Source organism: Asterias rubens, chromosome 9 (assembly GCF_902459465.1).
Source record: "Asterias rubens chromosome 9, eAstRub1.3, whole genome shotgun sequence".
In the NCBI taxonomy this organism is placed as follows: Eukaryota; Metazoa; Echinodermata; class Asteroidea; order Forcipulatida; family Asteriidae; genus Asterias; species Asterias rubens.
In genome coordinates this window covers 7,822,480-7,841,930 of record NC_047070.1, presented here as the reverse complement: position 1 = coordinate 7,841,930, position 19,451 = coordinate 7,822,480, and the positions used below count along the sequence as shown (strand labels likewise).

Sequence of the window (19,451 nt, the reverse complement as noted above, 5' to 3'; positions counted from 1 at the left end):
AAGCCTATAGCCTTGTGTATTTATCAAATTTTCCCCCTAAAATTAATCCAATTTTGCTTTAAAATGCACAAGCCTATAGCCTTGTGTATTTATCAAATTTTTCTCTAAAATGCACAAGCCTATATAAGCCTTGTGTATTTATTAAATTTTGCTCTATATAGCCTTGTGTATTTATCAAATTTTGCCCTAAAATGCCTGGTGTATTTATCAAATTTTACCCTAAAATTTATCAAGTTTTGCCCTTAAAATACAAAAGCCTATATAGCCTTGTGTATTTTTCAAATTTTGCCCTAAAATGCCTTATATATGTTTTTATCATATTTTCCCTAAATTTGATCAAGTTTTGCCCTTAAATACACAAGCCTATAGCCTTGTTTTTACCAAATTTTGCCCTAAAACTTGTGTATTTATCAAATTTTGCCTTAAAATACACAAGCCTATAGCCTTGTGTATTTATCAAATTTTGCCCTATAATACACAAGACTTTGCCCTAAAATACACAAGCCTAAGCCTTGTGTTTTTATCAAATTTTGCCTTACCAATTATCAAATTTTGCCCCACAAGTTATCAATTTTTGCCCTAAAACGCAATGCAAGCCTACAGCCTATCGTATTTATCAAGTTTTGCCCTACAATTTATCAGGTTTGCCCTAAAATGCACAAGCCTATAGCCTTGTGTATTTATCAAATTTTGCCCTAAAATGCACAAGCCTTGTGTATTTATCAAATTTGCCCTAAAATGCCCAAGCCTATAGCCTTGTGTATTTATCAAATTTTCCCCCTAAAATTAATCCAATTTTGCCCTAAAATACACAAGCCGATAGCCTTGTGTATTTATCAAATTTTTGCCCTAAAATGCTCAATCCTATATCCTTGCGTATTTATCAAATTTTGCCCTACAATTTATAAATTTTGCCCTAAAATGCACAAGACTGTGTAGCCTTGTATGTTTATGAATTTTGCCACCAAAATTTATCACTTTTGCCCTTAAATGCACAAGCCTTGATAATTTATCAAATTTTGCCCTAAAATGCACAAAATTTGAGAAAGTAATTTTAACATTCTGACAAGAAATTAGTCCCACTTGAAGCAATATATATCGAGATACTCATGTGTATTATTCCGCCAAAGTGTTGAGTCCGTTAAGTTTAACACCAGACAACAGTCATTGAGCAGCAACAAATGCTAGATTCAATTCTACAAAAAAAAACAAGTTTATTCTACAAACGTGCAAACAAAAATCCAACCTAAAAACACTTCTACCCTCACATATACAATTATGTTACCGAAATACATTTAAATTTACACAAGTATTAGAAAATTATTGACTATAAGAATGGAGGAAAACACAATCTATCCTAAAGAGTATGTCTCTACAAGCAATGAGAGCAGCTTTGAAGATCAGTCTACACACTTGTACACACATTTTTTAAGGATAACTGTGAATGCAAATCTGGAGGAAAGATGTTGGCGACTACATTTTTAATTTTAAATGCTTGGTGGCATGGAAAAAATATATAAATACAAAGGCCCTTTTCGAAAAATAAAACCCTTTGCTATTATCCAGACCAACTTGGTTAAAGTTGCATTTCTCCCTAAACAGTGGTCCGTTGGCAAAATGTTAGCTTTAACTTCAGGGAACAAGTCCAAGTTAAGTTCAAGTGTTCCTACCAGTTTAGTTCATTGCTTCCAAATGCTACAGTAAACCCCTGACTGCACTGATTATTTGTATGGTTTATACTGGGTCCCGTGCAAATGAGTTAAACAGTTAGATAAAGTTCCAGCAGGCCTCATACTCCACGAAGGCGATTGCCTCCATGCCCCCCCCCCCCCCCCCCCCCCGAAGAAATATCCTTATAGGGTGTACAATTTCCTCATACGGTGCCCTTTATCAAGGAGAAAATTCCTTGGTGCCCTTCCTTCGTTTTTTTTATAAGGAAGCATACAGACCTGTCCCAGAGAGAAGCTAGGAGACCAGTGAAAAGCCATCTTGTCGTGCTGGCTCGTTACTGAAAAAGTTCAGGGCATACCCTACAACTGCTTCAACGCATGATTGAGATTGTTTCTTACTTGTATCCTGAGCTACTGAGTGGTAAAGTCAGTGCTCTGCTCATCCCACAGTTTGAAGCTGTTGATATCCATGAAGGACACTGTGTCTAACGGAGGCAAGTCAAGGCAGGAGTTCAGGTCTATCGGAAGGTTCACATCAAAGCTGTTCGATGAGAAATCTAGGCAAACAATAAAATCAAAGTTCATTATCGCTATGCAGAGCCAAATTTCATAAAGCCTGGTAGCATTAAAACTTGCTGAGCACAGAATAATCTTGCCTAAAGGGAAGGTACATGTTTGGTAAGTACTCAAAACAAATATTAACTTAAAAACTGACTTGGTAACGAGCATTGGAGAGCTGCTGATAGTATAAAACATTGTGGGAAACGACTCCCTCTGAAGTAACGTAGTTTTTGAGAAAGAGGTAATTTTCTCACTAAAATATTAAAAGACTTCTAGCTAGAAGTCTTTTATTCCTATCTGAAAGCACACAAATTCGTCCAACAAGGGTGTTTTTTTCTTTCATCATTTTCTTGCAACTTCGACCACCAATTGAGCAAGTGAGAATACTGGTCTTTGACAATTGCCAAAGGTGTTCAGTGCCTTTAACGGAAACTGGGGACCAGCCAAAATTCCATAACGTTTGAATAGTTGCAACTGGTGCCCCCCTATTTTTTTGCTTAGAAAACAAATTATTTTCTGCTTCAAAGCTTTATGAAATTGGGCCCTGATCACATATTTTTTTTTTTACATCGCACCGGTGCAAATTCCTGTCTTGAGATGAGTTTACATTGGAAGATTATTTGAAAAAGCGTTGCAACCTTCGCTGGGGTGTTTTAAAAACAAACGCCTTGGTCTTAAAATCTAGAATATTTTCTTACCTAGCATGGTGTTGTGGCTCAATCTGTCATTGGACTCCAGCTGTAGGGATGAGAAGTCTGTGTGTTTGCCGTGTGGTAGAGTTGTCCGTGTGTGTGGCATGGAGGGAACCCTCAGGGATGCAAGTCTATCCAAGCAGGAACTCAGACAGTCCTCTTGGGGTACCGGCTCAAACTCTTCTGTAACGTGACAATAAGACAGTCAATATGTCAGGGCCATGTCACACAAGGTAACCAGTTCCAGGCAATCTCCAAGAAGAAAATGCCTTTTACATTTCAATGTTCATATAAAACTTTTCACACGTTTCAGGCAGGTGCTCCAGAGTCGCGTCAAACCAAATTCTGAATGAAGTACATGAAAAATTTGACGTCTTGAACAGTTAGGAGCGACTTGGCGCGCTAGAAGACGGAAGATCGACTGTTGCAGTCATTCTGAATGACTCGGGAGCACCTTGGTTTCAGATGTAGATCTTTTCAAGAGCCGAAACCTAATGTAAATGTTATGTACGGTTCACCTTTCTGTAACCAAAAACTATTTGGGTCGACCTGTGGTCTTGTGGATTTGACCACAAATTCAAGCCCTAACTACTGCGCCATGAGTCGGCAGAAGACTATGAGAAATCCAACCACAAACCTCTCTCAGAGGAGCTCTTGAAACAAAGTTTTCTGAGAGTCCTTGGCTTCACAACCAGAATTAATCAGCAGTCGGATTAGTATGGGACCGGGTTCAAATCCAACTGGGGGCCAGGGTTGTAGCTAGACCAAATTTAGTGGTGGGCAATAAATCAAATGTTGCTGGAAGTCTACCGAGGGGCAAGGAGATCAACCAAATTATTCATGTTTAATTATGGGCCATTATTGCTAAAAGTGGGGCCAGGTTTCAAAACTGTTTGTGTCATGGGGCCATGCAATAAGTTGAATGGCCTTTGGATAGTGTTCTTTCTCACTCCTTATCATTAGCTGTGTCTCAGACCAATGCAAAGTGGACAATATTTAAAATCGGTGCTGGGCAGCATAATGTATTTTTCTCAAGAGTGCTGGGCAAAAATTGAGAGTCCGCCCATTACCGCCCACCGTGGCTACAACACTGCTGGGGGCACACTATGGATTGGGTTTTCAGTCCATACCTTTAATACTGCGTGGGGATTCCCTGGAATTATTCTCTGTGGTTTCCTCCCCCACATCTAAAACTTCTTCCATTGTCTTCTCTCCATTGGGTTCTTGGGAAGTACAGCGTTTAAGTTTGCTTTTATGAGAGTCCTTGGTTTAACAACCAGTGTTAATAAATGAAATGAGATAATGAAAACGCCTCCATTGTCCTTCCACCTACCTTTGTCTTGGTATACATGCATGGTCTCTACATCTGGGTAGACTTCTGTTGGTCTCAGAAGGCTGCTGGACGCTGTTAATATCGGATGTTTCAGCTTGGGTTTGGGTGCGGTCTGCGGGAAACAATTCAAACCACAATCATTGTTGGATTTAATATTCAATTTTGTTGTAGCATGGTGTCTGAGAGTTGGCATCTACAAGAAGTTCAATTCAAATCCTATTTGAGTATTGTTGGTTCTAAAAACAACCGAACCATTGGTCGACAACTCAACGTTTCAATCAGAATGCTCTGATATTCAGGAGAAGACCTTAATAAACTTCCACCATGCAAAGTTTTAATTCTTACCTGAACTTATTCTAATTAATTACACCAGTACACTGACCAGGCTACAGGACTATTCAACTGCCTTCATTTAAACATGTTTGTATGATAGAACAACTGTCCGCAAAATTCTCAATAAATCTCAATCGCATGGCAGATTTTTTAAATTTTGGACCAAAAATCCAAACTCACACAACTCTCAAGAAATCTCAAAATGTTGTTTATATACCTATTCCGCACTGACAAAATTACTTCAGTAGTCCATTCTGTATCAATATGAACCATAAGGTCACCAGAAAAATTTTGACCCAAATCTGAAAATTTGACCATTCCGATGACGTGGCAGATTTTTTTATATTTTGGGCCAGAAATCCAAACTCATCAAATTGTCAATAAATCTCAAAATGTTGGTTGTATATTCTGCACTGACAAAATGTCTTTGCCAGTAGTCCGTTCTGTCTCATTTGGAAAAGTTTTGACCCCAAATCTGAAAATTTGACCATGTCGGCATGGCAGATTTTTTAAATCTTTTAATACCAAAAATCCAAACGCACAAAATTTTCAATAAATCTGAAAATTATGGTTGTTCCGCACTGATAAAATGTCTGCCGATCTGTATCATTTCAAACCATAAAATCACCAGAAAATTGTTGACCCCAAATCAAAAAATTTGACCATATGCCTGCATGGAAGAATTTTTTTAATTTTCGACCAAAAATCCAAACTCAGTCCACACTGATAAAATGTAAATAGTAGTCTGTTCTATATCATTTGGAACCATAAAAACACCAGAATTATTTTGGACACCAAATCTGAAAAGTTGACCATACTGGCATGGCAGATTTTATAAATTTTCGACCAAAATCCAAACTCTCAAAATTCTCAATAAATCTCAAAATAATGGTTGTATACCTATTTCTCACTAATAAATGTCTTCAGCAGACTGTTCTGTATCATTTGGAACCATAAAATCACCAAATTTTTTTTGACCCCAAATCTGAAAAATTTGACCATGCCAAGCATGACAGATTTTTAAAATTTTGACAAAAATCCAAACTCACAAAATTTTGACAAAAATCCAAACTCACAAATTCCCAATTAATCTCAAAATAATGGTTGTATACCTTTTCCGCACTGAAAAAATGTCTTCAATAGTCTGTTGTGTATCATTTGGAACCATTAAATCACCAGAATTATTTTTGACACCAAATCTGAAAATTTTCCAATGCCGGCATGACGTTCTTTTAAATTTGCGACAAAAAATCCAAACGCACAAAATTCTCAATTAATCTCAAAATAACGGTTGTATACCTTTTCCGCACTGACAAAATGTCTTCTGTAATCCAATCCGTGTCATTTTGAACCAAAAAATCACCAGCAAAGTTTTGACCCCAAATCTGAAAATTTATATCGTGTGATGAACAAGTGGAGGGCTACAACAGTATACTGCAGTATTGTGCAAAAGCAACCACATAATCGAGTATTTGATTAGCGTGAATTACAAAGAAGGTTCTTCTGAAAGCCAGAGGAGGGTTGTGCTTTGCCAGGTGAAAAAGCACTCGTACGTTAACAAACAAAGGTTTCAGAGATTTATTTGCGGCGGCAGCAGAGCACAGGAGACTCACGCCCGCAACGACACCATGTTGAAATGCCCGGCTACGTCATCCGAAAAGCTTGGCTCGCCGGACATCTGGGACTGTGACTGCAGCTTGCCGAAATGCCCGGTGACATCACCCTGAACTTTGAGCACACCAGACATCTGAGACTGTGACACCGGTATGACAGATTTTTTTTGTTTTCGACTAAACTCACAAAAGTCTCTGTAAATCTCAAAATTTTTGTTGTAGGCTATACCCAGTCTGCACTGATAAAATGTCATCAGTAGTCTGTTCTGTATCATTTTGAATCATAAAATCACCCCAAAAAATTTACCAGAAATCTGAAAAATTTGACCAAGCTGGCATTGCAGATTTTTAAAATTTTGTAACAACAATCCTCACTCACAAAATTCTCAATAAACTTGAAAATCAAAGTCCGACGATGAATCCTATTAGTTAAGATGATCTTCTTAAGTTTACGATGATTATCTTCTTTAACATACCTGAGCAGAAGGAGCAGCTATGTTGGGTTTCCTGAGTGATAACCCGGGTGTCTTAGCCTGGGAGCCGAGTGGTTTCTTGAAGACTCTATTACCACCGCCACCACTGGCAGACTTGAGTGGTTTCTTCTGGCTCGTGTTCATGCCGGATAGACGAGCTGCGTCGTTGCTGAGGTTTCCTAGGGCTCTCCTTGGGGTGACCATCGGGGACTCACCGACACTGAATGTCTTCACAGCTGATAACAAAACACATCAAAAATGTCAGTTGACATGAATGTATTTGATAACAATTGTAACAGTCAGACAGCAACTGGTCCCCTCACATTCTTTTTTCATCTGGTGATAAGTCTTACTGTAAGCAGTTCAGGGTGAACATGTAAAAACATGACTGATTTGAGGTTAAAATTTTGACATGCGCATATTAAGTGCCCGACAAGCGACCTAAAGCGCTAGTAAGTTTTTAACAAGCGTGGCGCAGAGCAAAAACTTTTGGTTAGCAAATCAGCATTGATTTTCAGTCCATGGTACCGAGGCTGAACTGGAGGCAATAGTTGCAAAAATAACTCATTCCTCCTATTAATGGTCGTTGAGAAGAACCTTTTACCCTCGACAGTCATTGGGTATTTCAAGGGTGATGATTATCTGAACTATGGAGGAAATTGCCTCCATAACCCCTAGTGACACTTGCCTTGGTGAACCTTGAATGTTCTAGTAAATTTTGTCATTAGAGATGACAAAAGTAAAAGTCCTTTATCAAATACCTTGCCTTCCAGCTAAAGAGCTGATGCGATTTTTGTTACTGTTTCCAGCAAGGCTGGTAGTATTTTCCTTATCCACGTAGGCTTGTACAAGGTGAGAAGTCATGCTGACGATTGAAGGTTCACTAAACTGTAAGAAAAAAAAGGAGATTGTGAGGTTGGTTAGCTGTAAGAAAAAAAAGGAGATTGTTTAAAGGTCATTTCATACTTTGATAATGACCCCCAAAAAGACTCCCCTGTGAACCTTAAAGGAGTCCAACATTTTTGGCCTCCATTTAGTTCAGTGCTAGTTGCGATAACGTAACTCTCCTGCCAAAGGCAGGAGGGTCCTCCGGCTCCGCCGTCGGCAGGAGGGTTACGTTATCGCAACCGATGTCGGTCACTTCGAACCAAAGTCACTTCGTACCCAAGTCACTTCATACCCAAATTGTCGTACCCAAGTCACTTCGTACCCAAGTCATTTCGTACCCGAGTCACTTCGTACCCCAATTGTCTGACCGTGGCAGAAGTGGCCGGCCTTCAATATTTTCTTTCATGTGGACAACGACACTGGTTATATTTCATGGTAACTAAAAACAACTTGCAGGAAGATCAGAATAAATGTTCCTGTAAAAATAAAGTGTCCAGTTATTATAATATTATTGGTGAATTAATGTTCTTCACTTTGATGCGATTTTCTCATGGAGCCATGGGCTCCGTTTTTCTACTTGTCCGACGGAGAATGGCATGCATTGAGGGCATATTTTACGCGAGCTTTTCCTCCGTAAATTACTACGTTTTTTTTAACTCTCCTAAAAAGTGAATGTTTTATTTACTGATAAACAGTGCTGATAACAAAAACGATCCCAAACTTTTATTTGAAAAAACAAAACGAAGGTTCTTTTCAATCGTTTCAACTCCGTGGTCTCAACAACCGTACCCAATTCATTCACGTATGACGTGACTTGGGTACGAAGTGACTTGGGTACGAAGTGCCTTGGGTACGAAGTGGCTTGGGTACGAAGTGACTTGGGTACGAAGTGACTTGGGTACGAAGTGACTTGGGTACGAAGTGGCTTGGGTACGAAGTGACTTGGGTACGAAGTGGCTTGGGTACGAAGTGGCTTGGGTACGAAGTGGCTCGGGTACGAAGTGGCTTGGGTACGAAGTGGCTTGGGTACGAAGTGACTTGGATACGAAGTGACTTGGGTATAAAGTGACCGACATTCATCGCAACGAACTAGCAAGTTACTTCTAGAAACTAGAGCCTTATTATAAATATAGTTATAGTTTCTAGAAGTACTAGCAAGTGACATGTTTATTAAAGCATGGAGGTAGACTCCATGTTTAAAGTAATCCGCCGACCCGTTCGTTGGGAGTGCATCTTCAACTTTTCCATCGCCCTACCTCAGATCTGATTCCGAGAGTTGGCCACAAAAATGCCTTTTTTTACACAGTACACCTCAAACTTTCCCAACAACTGACACTGTACAAACTCCAATGAATCAGAATGGACAACAAAGTATCCAGACGTATGTTGAGTGTTGCCATAATGTGTGAAAACCGCAAGAAAGGATTCAAGCAAAGGAAAGAATGTTTTAATAAGGTCAATCACACGACCGAATCAAACTGGGGTTTTAATTTTTCGGTAAGTGTCGGAAATACGTGACTCTGCCCTACCCCACAGTGTGGGACTGTGGTCAAAATAATTCATGACGTGAATTTCTATGAAAACACCGACAGTTTTGATGATGAAAACACGTAAGTAGTAAAGTCATAACGCAAAATACATACCTCAAAGAAATTTGAACTGTCTTATTTCTTAAAATTATGTTTACTCCTCAAAAGAATCTGCCAAACAGATGAAGGAAGAGACTCCAAAGTTGTCCTTGCAAAACACTCAATATCGAAAAACATCAAAACATCTTTTGAGAATCCCGCACGCGATTATGCGGAACGATTTCAACCAATCAAATTACAGAAAAAGTATCTTCTACACGTCGACGTTGATGGCGCTAGACAGAAAGCAAAATACTTTTAATATTCTTTTTAGTTTGATCATGGAGGTAGTGCATGCAAACTGCTATCAACCAATGGTATAATTTTTTTAATAAAAAAAAGGAATAATAAAGGCATGACATTTCGACCCTAGTAGAGTCTAGAATTATTTGTAAATAATGTTGTTGCAATAAAGTAAAGTTGTGTTTTATGGCCTATTTTGACCCCCAACATTTGTATTTTTTCTTTGGGAAAAAAGTCTTTGACAAAAATTAGGCCAACTTAAAACTACCAGTAAGCCTAGCCCTTACAAAGAGAAGTGACGAAAGATCTATAAGAAATCCATAGCTATAGGCATTTCTCCCATAAATATATATTTTTTTGTAAGGAAAGGGGTGTACACATCTCTTCTTCTTCTTCCTATACAAGTACTTTCCTCACATGTGGAAGTATACTGTGAAGTGCAAAAGTGAGCAGGCAATTTGTTCTTTACTTGTACCTTGCAACTTTACAAAAACCAAAGTTGGTAATTTCTTGGGAAGTTTGATACCCTCGAGAAATTCTATTCAAGAGAAATGTTCTCAATAATCTTTGAAGAAAGCAAACAGAAACACATTTTTATGTTATCGTGTTATGGTTTTTATTAGCTGTTATTTACAATCTTTTCATTCATTTGTACATCATCATTGGAATTTGTTGTCACTTTTTTTTTAAATAATCAGTTATTATGTCAACATGATCAGTTATGACTTGGTTTAAAAACTTTGTAGATAAATTAATATTTGTTGTTGATGAAATTGCATTCAAATAGACGCCTTTACAAAGCTAAATAAGAGTACATTGTCAATCTCATTTGTTTTAAAATAAAAGAATTGGTCCTATTTTACACACAAACGAACTATTAAAAAAACCTTAGAACCTGACAGGAAAAGGATTTAAAGGCAGTGGACACTATTGGTAATTACTCAAAATAATTATCAGCATAAAACCTCACTTGGTAACGAGTAATGGGGAGAGGTTGATAGTATAAAACATTGTGAGAAACAGCTCCCTCTGAAGTGACGTAGTTTTTGAGAAAGAAGTAATTTTTCACGAATTTGATTTCGAGACCTCAGATTTAGAATTTCAGGTCTCGAAATCAAGCATCTGAAAGCACACAACTTCGTGTGACCAGGGTGTTTTTTTCTTTCATTATTATCTCACACATTTGACGACCGATTGAGCTCAAATTTTCACAGGTTTGTTATTTTATGCAAACGTTGAGATACACCAACTGTAGTCTTTGACAATAACCGATAGTGTCCACTGCCTTTAAAGGGAGGGTTACAGTGAGGGCACTTTAGTGGAAAATACTGGTTCAGGATGCTTAAAGGTAGTGGACACTATTGGTAATTGTCAAAGACTAGCCTTCACATTTGGTGTATCTCAACAGATGCATAAAATAACAAACCTGTGAAAATTTGAGCCCAATCGGTCATCGTAGTTGCGAGATAATAATGAAAGAAAAAATACCCTAGTCACACGAAGTTGTGTGCGTTTAGATAGTTGATTTCGAGACCTCAGGTTCTAAACTTGAGGTCTCAAAATCAAATTCGTGGAAAATGACTTCTCTCTCGAAAACTATGGCACTTCAGAGGGAGCCATTTCTCACAATGTTTTATACCATCAACCTCTCCCCATTACTGGTCACCGAGAAAGGTTTTATGCCAATAATTATTTTGAGTAATTACCAATAGTGTCCACTGCCTTTAATGGAAAATAATGGTTCAGGATGCTTAATACTAGTATTAGGTACCATCTTTATAACAAGTAGACTTTCTGATAAAATTTACATTATTTCGTTTTGTTGACCAAATTATGACCCTACCTTTTACTTTGTCTAAAGCCAGGTTCATACTTCCTGTGAATGCGAATGCGATACGAATTTTAAAGTCTCAAATTCACAATGAATAATTTGCATAAGTTTACTTGTGCTCAACTCCAGCGAAACATTCGCTTTTGAAGGAAGTATGAACCGGGCTTGACACAACTCTGCACATACTTTGCGCATTTTAAACCACAATAAAGAACCCTTGGCAAACTACATGTGACACGATACACTCCCTAAAACAACATCTTCTTGAAGACACTTAACACAATCATGCAATAGTTAAACAAATTTAGAATTATGCTCAGTATCAAAACAAAGTTGCAAAATAAATCCTACAAATTCAACCAAGGTTATGAAGTGTATGTATATATTTATATACAAGTACTATACCATCATCTTTAAAAAACACAATAAAAAAAGTATGAAATGGAATGCCGAAGGGTAAAGTTGTTGCGTCATTAAAATTTATGACGAAACTAGGTTGGTAAATAAAAGACCTTGATCATGTGGCGGCCATTTTCTCTGTCTCTAATTTAGACCAGGGGCAAGTTTCATTGAGCTGCTAAGCATTAACTAAGCACAACAGCATGCTTAACAGAATAAGAACAATCATTTGAACAATCATTTGACTGGTATCATGTGACTGGTACCCTGTTTTGGGTTGTGTTTTTTGCTAAACAGAAAGTTGTAAAGGAACATTTTCTGTTTAAGCAGCTCTATGAAATTCAAACAAATTCAGCTTCAAGGGAAAACAAAGTCCGATACCCTTTTCAAAGAGTAGGAATCAGTACTCTTGGTTGTATATGAACACAGGGAACATGACAAAATGGCGGCTATACAATACAATTGTTTGCCTCGATCCTTTCAGGGTTTTTTATACACTTTGACCAACACTTCTAAACTACTCAATTCTCAGTCGTTCTTTAATGTTTCAAGTGCAAAGAGTCCATACAAAACTAGCTAAGAGCATCAATTTGGAAGACCTTTTTTCTTGAATACTTGCCATAATAAGACATATTTTGGCCAGTCCAAAAACCATTCTATAAAAATGCTCAAAGAAGCCCTTCCAAAACTGTAATTCAAATTTGAATCTTCAACTAGTCCAACAGCTATTTTTAAGTTCTAGATTAACACTAAAACACAGTACCTTTTCTTGTGCATTTTCAATCCACTTGGGAAAAAAAGGACAGTTGGATCAAAGCTAAAACTATTTGGAAAATGTTGGTTGCTAAACATATTTGGAATAATAGTTTAAAATAGTGATGTCCAGTTGGTCAGTTTAAGCATTTGAAATTATGACAACCATGTTTTAGATCAGCTTAATTTTGATGTCATTTTATGCTTTAGCAGCTCTATAAAAGTTCCCTAATCTTCATCAGCTAGGCCCCATTTTAGCCAAAGTTTATAGCCGCAATATTAAATACAGTCAAAAACCCACATTTTGTAATGAGGTGCGACTTTAAAAGCCAATGCTAATATCCTTTATCATGCTGCCTCCATCTTGGTCATGTGCCTCGTATCGAATAACAAAAGTGAATGCTAATAATCATTTTGCAATTAGTAACCAGACTATTTTGTTCTTTCTGCCTCGGTTTGGTATCAATGGGAGAAATTCAAGATTGCCGCACCGTGATAAAGGTCAATAGTACATAATTGTTACCAATCACAACCAAGAAAACTCATTATTCTCATTTGATGAATTTAAACAAATCTAGATAAACCGTTTTCTTCTCATTTATCACAAGAAAACCATCATCTATATCTCCCAACTCTACCCATGGCTAAAATAAAAACGTAATCGAGCTGTTATTTTTGTAAAGCGCAGATGAGACTAGTACGTCAGGCATTATAAGGACACATTTTATGTGTATTAGCAGAAGAAGAGTTAATTAACGTGTATCTTCTTCAATAAATACACTAACATTAATAACAGATTTGTTTTACTGACTTCAAAAAGGCGCTTTAACCATGGTACAAAAAATTTCCTTCTCTTTGAACTTTCATCTGAATAATAATTAAGGATAAGATATAAATCATTCAGTTATATAAATTGAGAAAGCTTAAAGGAGAAAGTAGGAAAGGAATATAATTGAGAAAATGTTTTTACAAAAAACTAATGAAAAATCATCTAGAACTGTTTTTGTTATTAATTATCAAAAGATTTCAATGCATAAGTACTTCCCTTTTATTACAGCAACATAGTTCATGCAGTTTATAGTGAATAACGTGTCACACTTCAAATTGCTACCAGTTCGTCAATCAAATATTTCATAAATTAAAACACTTATAGTACTACTCATAAGCCACTAGCAAGTTAAATTTGAAATTTGAATTCCTCAGACTAAAGAGAGAGTTGCTGTAATAATGTCAAATGGCTCGGGCAAGCCTTTGCATAGCAACTTCCAGATGAGCAGACCCTGGGGTGGATTTCACAAAGGTAGTCCTAACTTAGGACTAGTTCCAGGCAATGCTAAGAGATAGCCCCAGTCATAAGTTAGGACCAGTAACTCACCCTAACTTAGGACTGGTCCTATCTCTTAGCATTGCCTCGGACTAGTCCTAAGTTAGGACTACCTTTGTGAAATCCACCCCTGGTACCATTGTCCCATACACATCCATTCAGAATCGTGTATGGGTGTTCACCGTCTCTTACGTAACTACCCAAAAGCTTGCCCTATAATAAGTGACATGACAACTGTCTCTACGGTCAGACAATATTCAAATATAACATGCAAATGGCTTATTGACATCTGTTTGTCCACCTTCCGACATCAAGTTATTGATATTAGCTACTTAGTTTTGTCTACAGCTTGTAAAGTTGACAAGGGATAATTTGGAGTATAAATGTTTAGGCAACTTCAGAATGTACTAATATTTCAATCAAGGTACAACTACCCCAAAATTAGGGAATCTAGAAATAGGAACTATCTCAAAATCCAAACAAAATTTTCTTGAAATAGGAAATATAGGCCTAGGCCCAATCTATCTCCAAATCAGAATAAATATATTTAAAGATGAGGGAAACATATCTCAAAATCGGGATATAAGGCCGAGAAAAAAAACAAAAACATGTTTCACATCCGGGTTTTTCAAAAAAAGGAGGAAGAGGGGCTTTTTATTTTTCATTTTTTATTTCAAGATGGCCGCCATTCTTTGTTAAAATGTCAAATATCCATTGTTTTTTCTAATGCTGAAATACACAAAACTTAAATGAAACAATTTAGTCGAGGCATTCAGACAAGACATTCAGATTGTTTTTGCTGAGATCATTTAAAATGACCCTATTTAAAAATGTGCATAAAAAAATAATTTTAAAAATGTGCAAAAAAAAAGGGAGGCGGCCTGTAAAAAGGCAGCGGGCGGGGCACTAAACATGTTTCTCTTTTTTCTTGGCCTAAAGATGTTTCAAAATAGGAGATGTTTGATCCCTAATCAGGAAAATGTTATCTAACTATAAGTCTCACAGTGAGAAAAAAAACCTATCCCAAATAGGAAAATATGTCTCCAAATAAACATATCTCCCAATCGGGATACAACATGTCCCAGAATAGAAGATATATCTGCTATCTGCAATATAAGTAATACTTCTAAATAAGGTGTTAGTCTAGCAATGTATATTTCCCAATCTAGATTCCAATGAGGGATATGTACAGTGTATATTATTATTATAAGATACAAATACCCCCATATTAGAAAATTGCCTCTGGAGTAGATTTACAAATACTTCCAAAACCAGAACAGAATACAGGCCACTGGGACCGTAGCCTTCGTTGCCCCTGGTTTTGGGATGCCCCTTCAAATGTTTCTAATTGACTTTTCAACAAACTCAAAGATGAAATTCCGGGCTTGAGAATAATTATTTCCAAATCATGAATCATTTTTCTATGTTTCCATCACAAACATCAACACTTGAATACACTTGACTATATTTGTGATTTTGTGCTGCTATACAAGATCTTCGGTGAAAACATGTTTTTCCTGGATGACCAAAATCCTTTTTAAGCCATTATACACTTTCGGCACAGAAAAAAAAAAAAAAAAAGTTCACAGATTTACAAATAACTTAAAGGGTTTACAGAAGGTAATGGTGAAAGACTTCTCTTGAAATATTATTCCATGAAATGCTTTACTTTTCGAGAAAACATTAAAACAATTATCAATTCTCGATATCGAGAATTACGGATTTATTTTAAACACATGTCATGACATGGCGAAACGCGCGGAAACAAGAGTGGGTTTTCCCGGTTTTTTTCTCCCGACTCCGATGACCAATTGAGCCTAAATTTTCACAGGTTTGTTATTTTTTATATCAGTTGTGATACACGCAGTGTGGGCCTTTGGACAATACTGTTTACCGAAAGTGTCCAATGGCTTTAACAGAGAATGTACATTTATACTTATTAATTTAAAATAATGATAATCTCAACAGGGGGGGGGGGGTCAATTTCTCATCCTAAAAAAGTAAGTAAAAAAGAAAAGAAAAAGTAAAACAAAAAAATAGTCACGCAAAAAACGTAGTTTCCTTTTAGATTTGTTAGTGTTTAATACTGACTTTAAAGGCATCCGATTTGGAAAGTACATCCTAAGCGAAACATTGTAATTGATTGATTGATTGATTTATTTATTAAAGAACACAGTTTCCTTTAAGCTTTTGTAAAAGCTGACCTTAAAGGCATCAGATTTGGAATGTAAATCCTTCATGAAACAGTTTCATTTTTTTATTTTATAAATTTTTGCATTTTAATGGCCAAGTTTGATGAACACATGGCTCTCAAATTCCTAACATAAACCAAACCAACTATTTATCAATAAATCAATACATTCAAAATTACAAGATTTAAAAAGATGGTTAGCACCTTTTTGGAGCTTGATTCTCACAAAGGTTTTCGGAACCAGAGATCGAGTCAAGAGGTGGCGCTATTCCCTTAGATTATATCGGATTTTATTTGCTATTTATAAATTGCGGATATTCTGGTGCGCTACAAAAATAAATCCTACATCCTTTCGATAGGGAACTTGTTTTGTTTTTTTACAGTAAATCACAGGATTTCCACAATCACCACAACGACCAGACATACACTTTATTTACAATTAATTAAGCCACCCTCAGATTGAGCTCCATTTTGCTTGCAGTGCGACGCCACACACATCAGGATCAAGCAGACAGTTAGCGGGGCTTAACTTCAATTTCTCAGCGAGGCATCATCCTGAAAAAAAAGTCGACCTGAGGGCGACTTAAGATAGAAAAATTACATAACAAGGCAAATGTAACATGCATACACCGAGCAAATTTCATGAAAAAGTTGGCCAAAGATGCTTTATATAAAAAAAACACCATAATGGTAGTTAAAGCAAAGTATTCTCAAAATCAACTACGACTGTAATCCGTCCAGACCCTCCATACTGTCGCCACATGTCTATACCAACACAGGAGTGCAACTATGCTGGAGTGCCCTGCGCGTGTAACAGCAAGTTCGAGTGTGCACAATGGTTAACTGAAGGCTAAATATTTGCACTTGAACCCAGGATGGTCGACCATTGGTTGACTGCTGTGGTCGACCATTTTGAACCAGCCTCGAGCCCATGGTTTCTTCACTGGTACCAACAGCATGTTCCTTTCTAACATGTGTAAAGCGCAGAGGGGAACCAGTGACACTTAAGCGAAAAAGGCGGAAGGTTGACTAGACTTCCAAATGAGTCGTTCTAGTGAGTGCGTCACTGCGCATGTACGTTGCTGGTCAGTTGTCAACCACGGGTCAACTAAATGTGCCCACTCGAACTTGCTCTAAGATACGTACACGATGGCCTGAAGATACAGGTGCGGCCCTTCAAAAAAATTCCAAGAATACTACTTTTTGGGGGTGATGAAACATGGTCGAACACTGGCCATTAGCAAGCGCTTTGTTCATCAAAATTGTGAGTAGGAATGTTTAAGATTGATTTTGTACAAGAACAATTTAGATGATGACTTTACAAAATGACTTAAAATCCTTGTGTTCTATCATTGTGTTCTTCAGCATCATTTTTAAAATAATTTACTTTTTTCACTCTGTACTTTTTCTGAGATACAGAAATAAGGCCTCCAAAATGGAAATTTTTAAAAGCGTGTCCCATACATTCTTACAAATTACTATCGATTTCATTGAACATCTGTTATCAGTAGCAGTGGTTCCATTAACAAAAGTTGTAACTTAATCTTAAACCTAGGCTGTTTTTCCTAATAACAATTGGTTTTTTTTTAAAAGGTTTTTTAAGGCATTTCGTTTTATATTTGCTAATAGACAAAAATTCAAAGGCCATATTCAATCATCTTTGAGTTAAGGGTTTTTCCTAGTTGGAAACAAAATGCTTAACAATTCGGATAAACCTTATTTAATAGTACAAATCATGACAAAAGAACTGTACAAATTATTAAGGGGCCATTCAAAATAGTCAGTGTTCAAACATTTAGTTTTTATAACTAAATTGTTTTCACCCCAATAAAATTGAGATTATTTCAAATATTGAATCTCTCCTTAGAAGGAGGTTCATTTGGGGTCATACTTTTTTCTTCAGAGTATAATAGAACTATAATAGAACTATATGACCCCAAATGAACCAGATATTGTAGATCAAATATCTCCAACATCAGTAGTTTTTGATGACTTTTTCTGAAGTAGTTTTTTTATGTCTGAAACAAACAACTTGTACTTTTTGAATTGACGTCGACAATTTAGCAGGCCATGTTTTTGTTTACATTTAGGGCCCTATATATTTTTTGTATTTTTTTTTTTCTATTTAGAAGAATTGATTTTGCTTTTCAGTTACTTTGACCCACCCACAATTTGGCAAAAAGAATCAAAATTGTTACAATGGACCTTTCCCATGAAATATGCTAATTACATTCATGCATGCGTACAGACCCTATTGGTTGGCAAACGCCATAGAGTTGTGCACTAAGCAGACACACAATCCCGTCTGCCTCACGCAGCCATTAGCCGTGTACAAAACAGCGCGATGTTCCCTCATATTGCCAACCAAAATGTTGGTGCGCACGCGCAATGTGCAATTTACATATTTCATGGAAAGGGCCTCTTCTGAATGGCCCCCAACATACCCACTAATTTAACAATAATTAATTTTATTGCTATAAAGTACTGTTGTTTTTTCTTACTAACAGAATTACAGCATTTAGCAACATATAGAGTACTGAATATTCACAAGATGTGAGGTAACATCAAAATTTCAAAATCACACCATCCAGGGGTTGATTTCACAAAGCACTAAGATTCATCTTAAAGGAACACGCTGCCTTGGATCGTCATGCATGAATTATGATTGAACCACACATCTTAGATCTTCCGGAAATCGGCCCCAAGACTAATAATAGTTAGCAAGAAATCAGGAATGACAATAAAAACCAGTTATGACAATATTTACAAGTTTTACCCAAATTCAAGTATTTCTTTTGTTTTACCCCCAAAAAAGGAGGGGAACGAATCGTCTTCTTCAACTTACAAACAGGTACATCATGGTATTTAATTTACAGGACTGGGCAGAGTCTCTGCATTCCGTGACTGCAAGACGCCAACTCGTAATGTTTCATAATCCCCGGCGTCTATCTCTTCATTCTGCGTCCCCTCTTCAGAAAATGGAATGCTCTCCACGCTCTCGTAAGCAGGGTTGGCGTGAAGGAGAATGTCCTCCAGTTCTCCCGACTCTTTATTGGACGAGATATCAGAGTCTTTCTCCGAGTATTCCGACGAGATCTCCGAGGCAGAGCCTTTGAACGACGGATCCGATTCAGAGTACGACATTTCAGACTTCTTGTCCAAGTCTGGGGCTATTTCCGAGTAGGCTTCTTCCTCTTCGGCGATGCTCATCTCGGGGCATGTCTTGACACTGGCAGTGTCCGAACGGTCTTTCTTGAATGGTGTTTCCTCAGTGGTCATTCCACTGTCTAAACTGGTGCTTTTCGTCAGCCTACGATACAACATAAAACCATCATAAAGTTAGCACAAGATGAAACCACTGCAGATTCAATTATCCAGATTTATTAACAACGGGGGACCTTTTGGTCACTAGGTGGCAGCAGACGTTAATCCATTGTTCTCAGTAGTGTCTACGAGCCCAGAACTTTGTGAACAATGGATATTTATCAGAAATGTCTGCTGCATCCTAGCGTCACAAAG

The 19,451-nt window shown here is 37.2% G+C and overlaps 2 protein-coding genes across 2 annotated transcripts in view; both read right to left on the bottom strand.

The window, feature by feature from the left end:
• Positions 1 to 1,860: 1,860 nt before the first annotated feature.
• Positions 1,861 to 9,346, bottom strand: LOC117294907. The gene is made up of 6 exons (XM_033777455.1): positions 9,207 to 9,346; positions 7,437 to 7,563; positions 6,679 to 6,911; positions 4,257 to 4,368; positions 2,930 to 3,106; positions 1,861 to 2,227 (listed from the first exon to the last, which is right to left on the bottom strand). Exons 2-6 carry the CDS (start codon positions 7,537 to 7,539, stop codon positions 2,082 to 2,084), a joined length of 771 nt encoding a protein of 256 aa, XP_033633346.1. The 5' UTR covers positions 7,540 to 7,563; positions 9,207 to 9,346; the 3' UTR covers positions 1,861 to 2,081.
• Positions 9,347 to 18,273: 8,927 nt separating this feature from the next.
• Positions 18,274 to 19,451, bottom strand: part of LOC117294723 (shootin-1-like) — a 70,295-nt gene continuing 69,117 nt past the window's right edge. Inside the window, exon 14 of the mRNA XM_033777236.1 lies at positions 18,274 to 19,242. Within this exon, the coding sequence (XP_033633127.1) occupies positions 18,798 to 19,242 (445 nt within the window). The 3' untranslated portion in view covers positions 18,274 to 18,797. The remainder of the gene's footprint in view (positions 19,243 to 19,451) is intronic.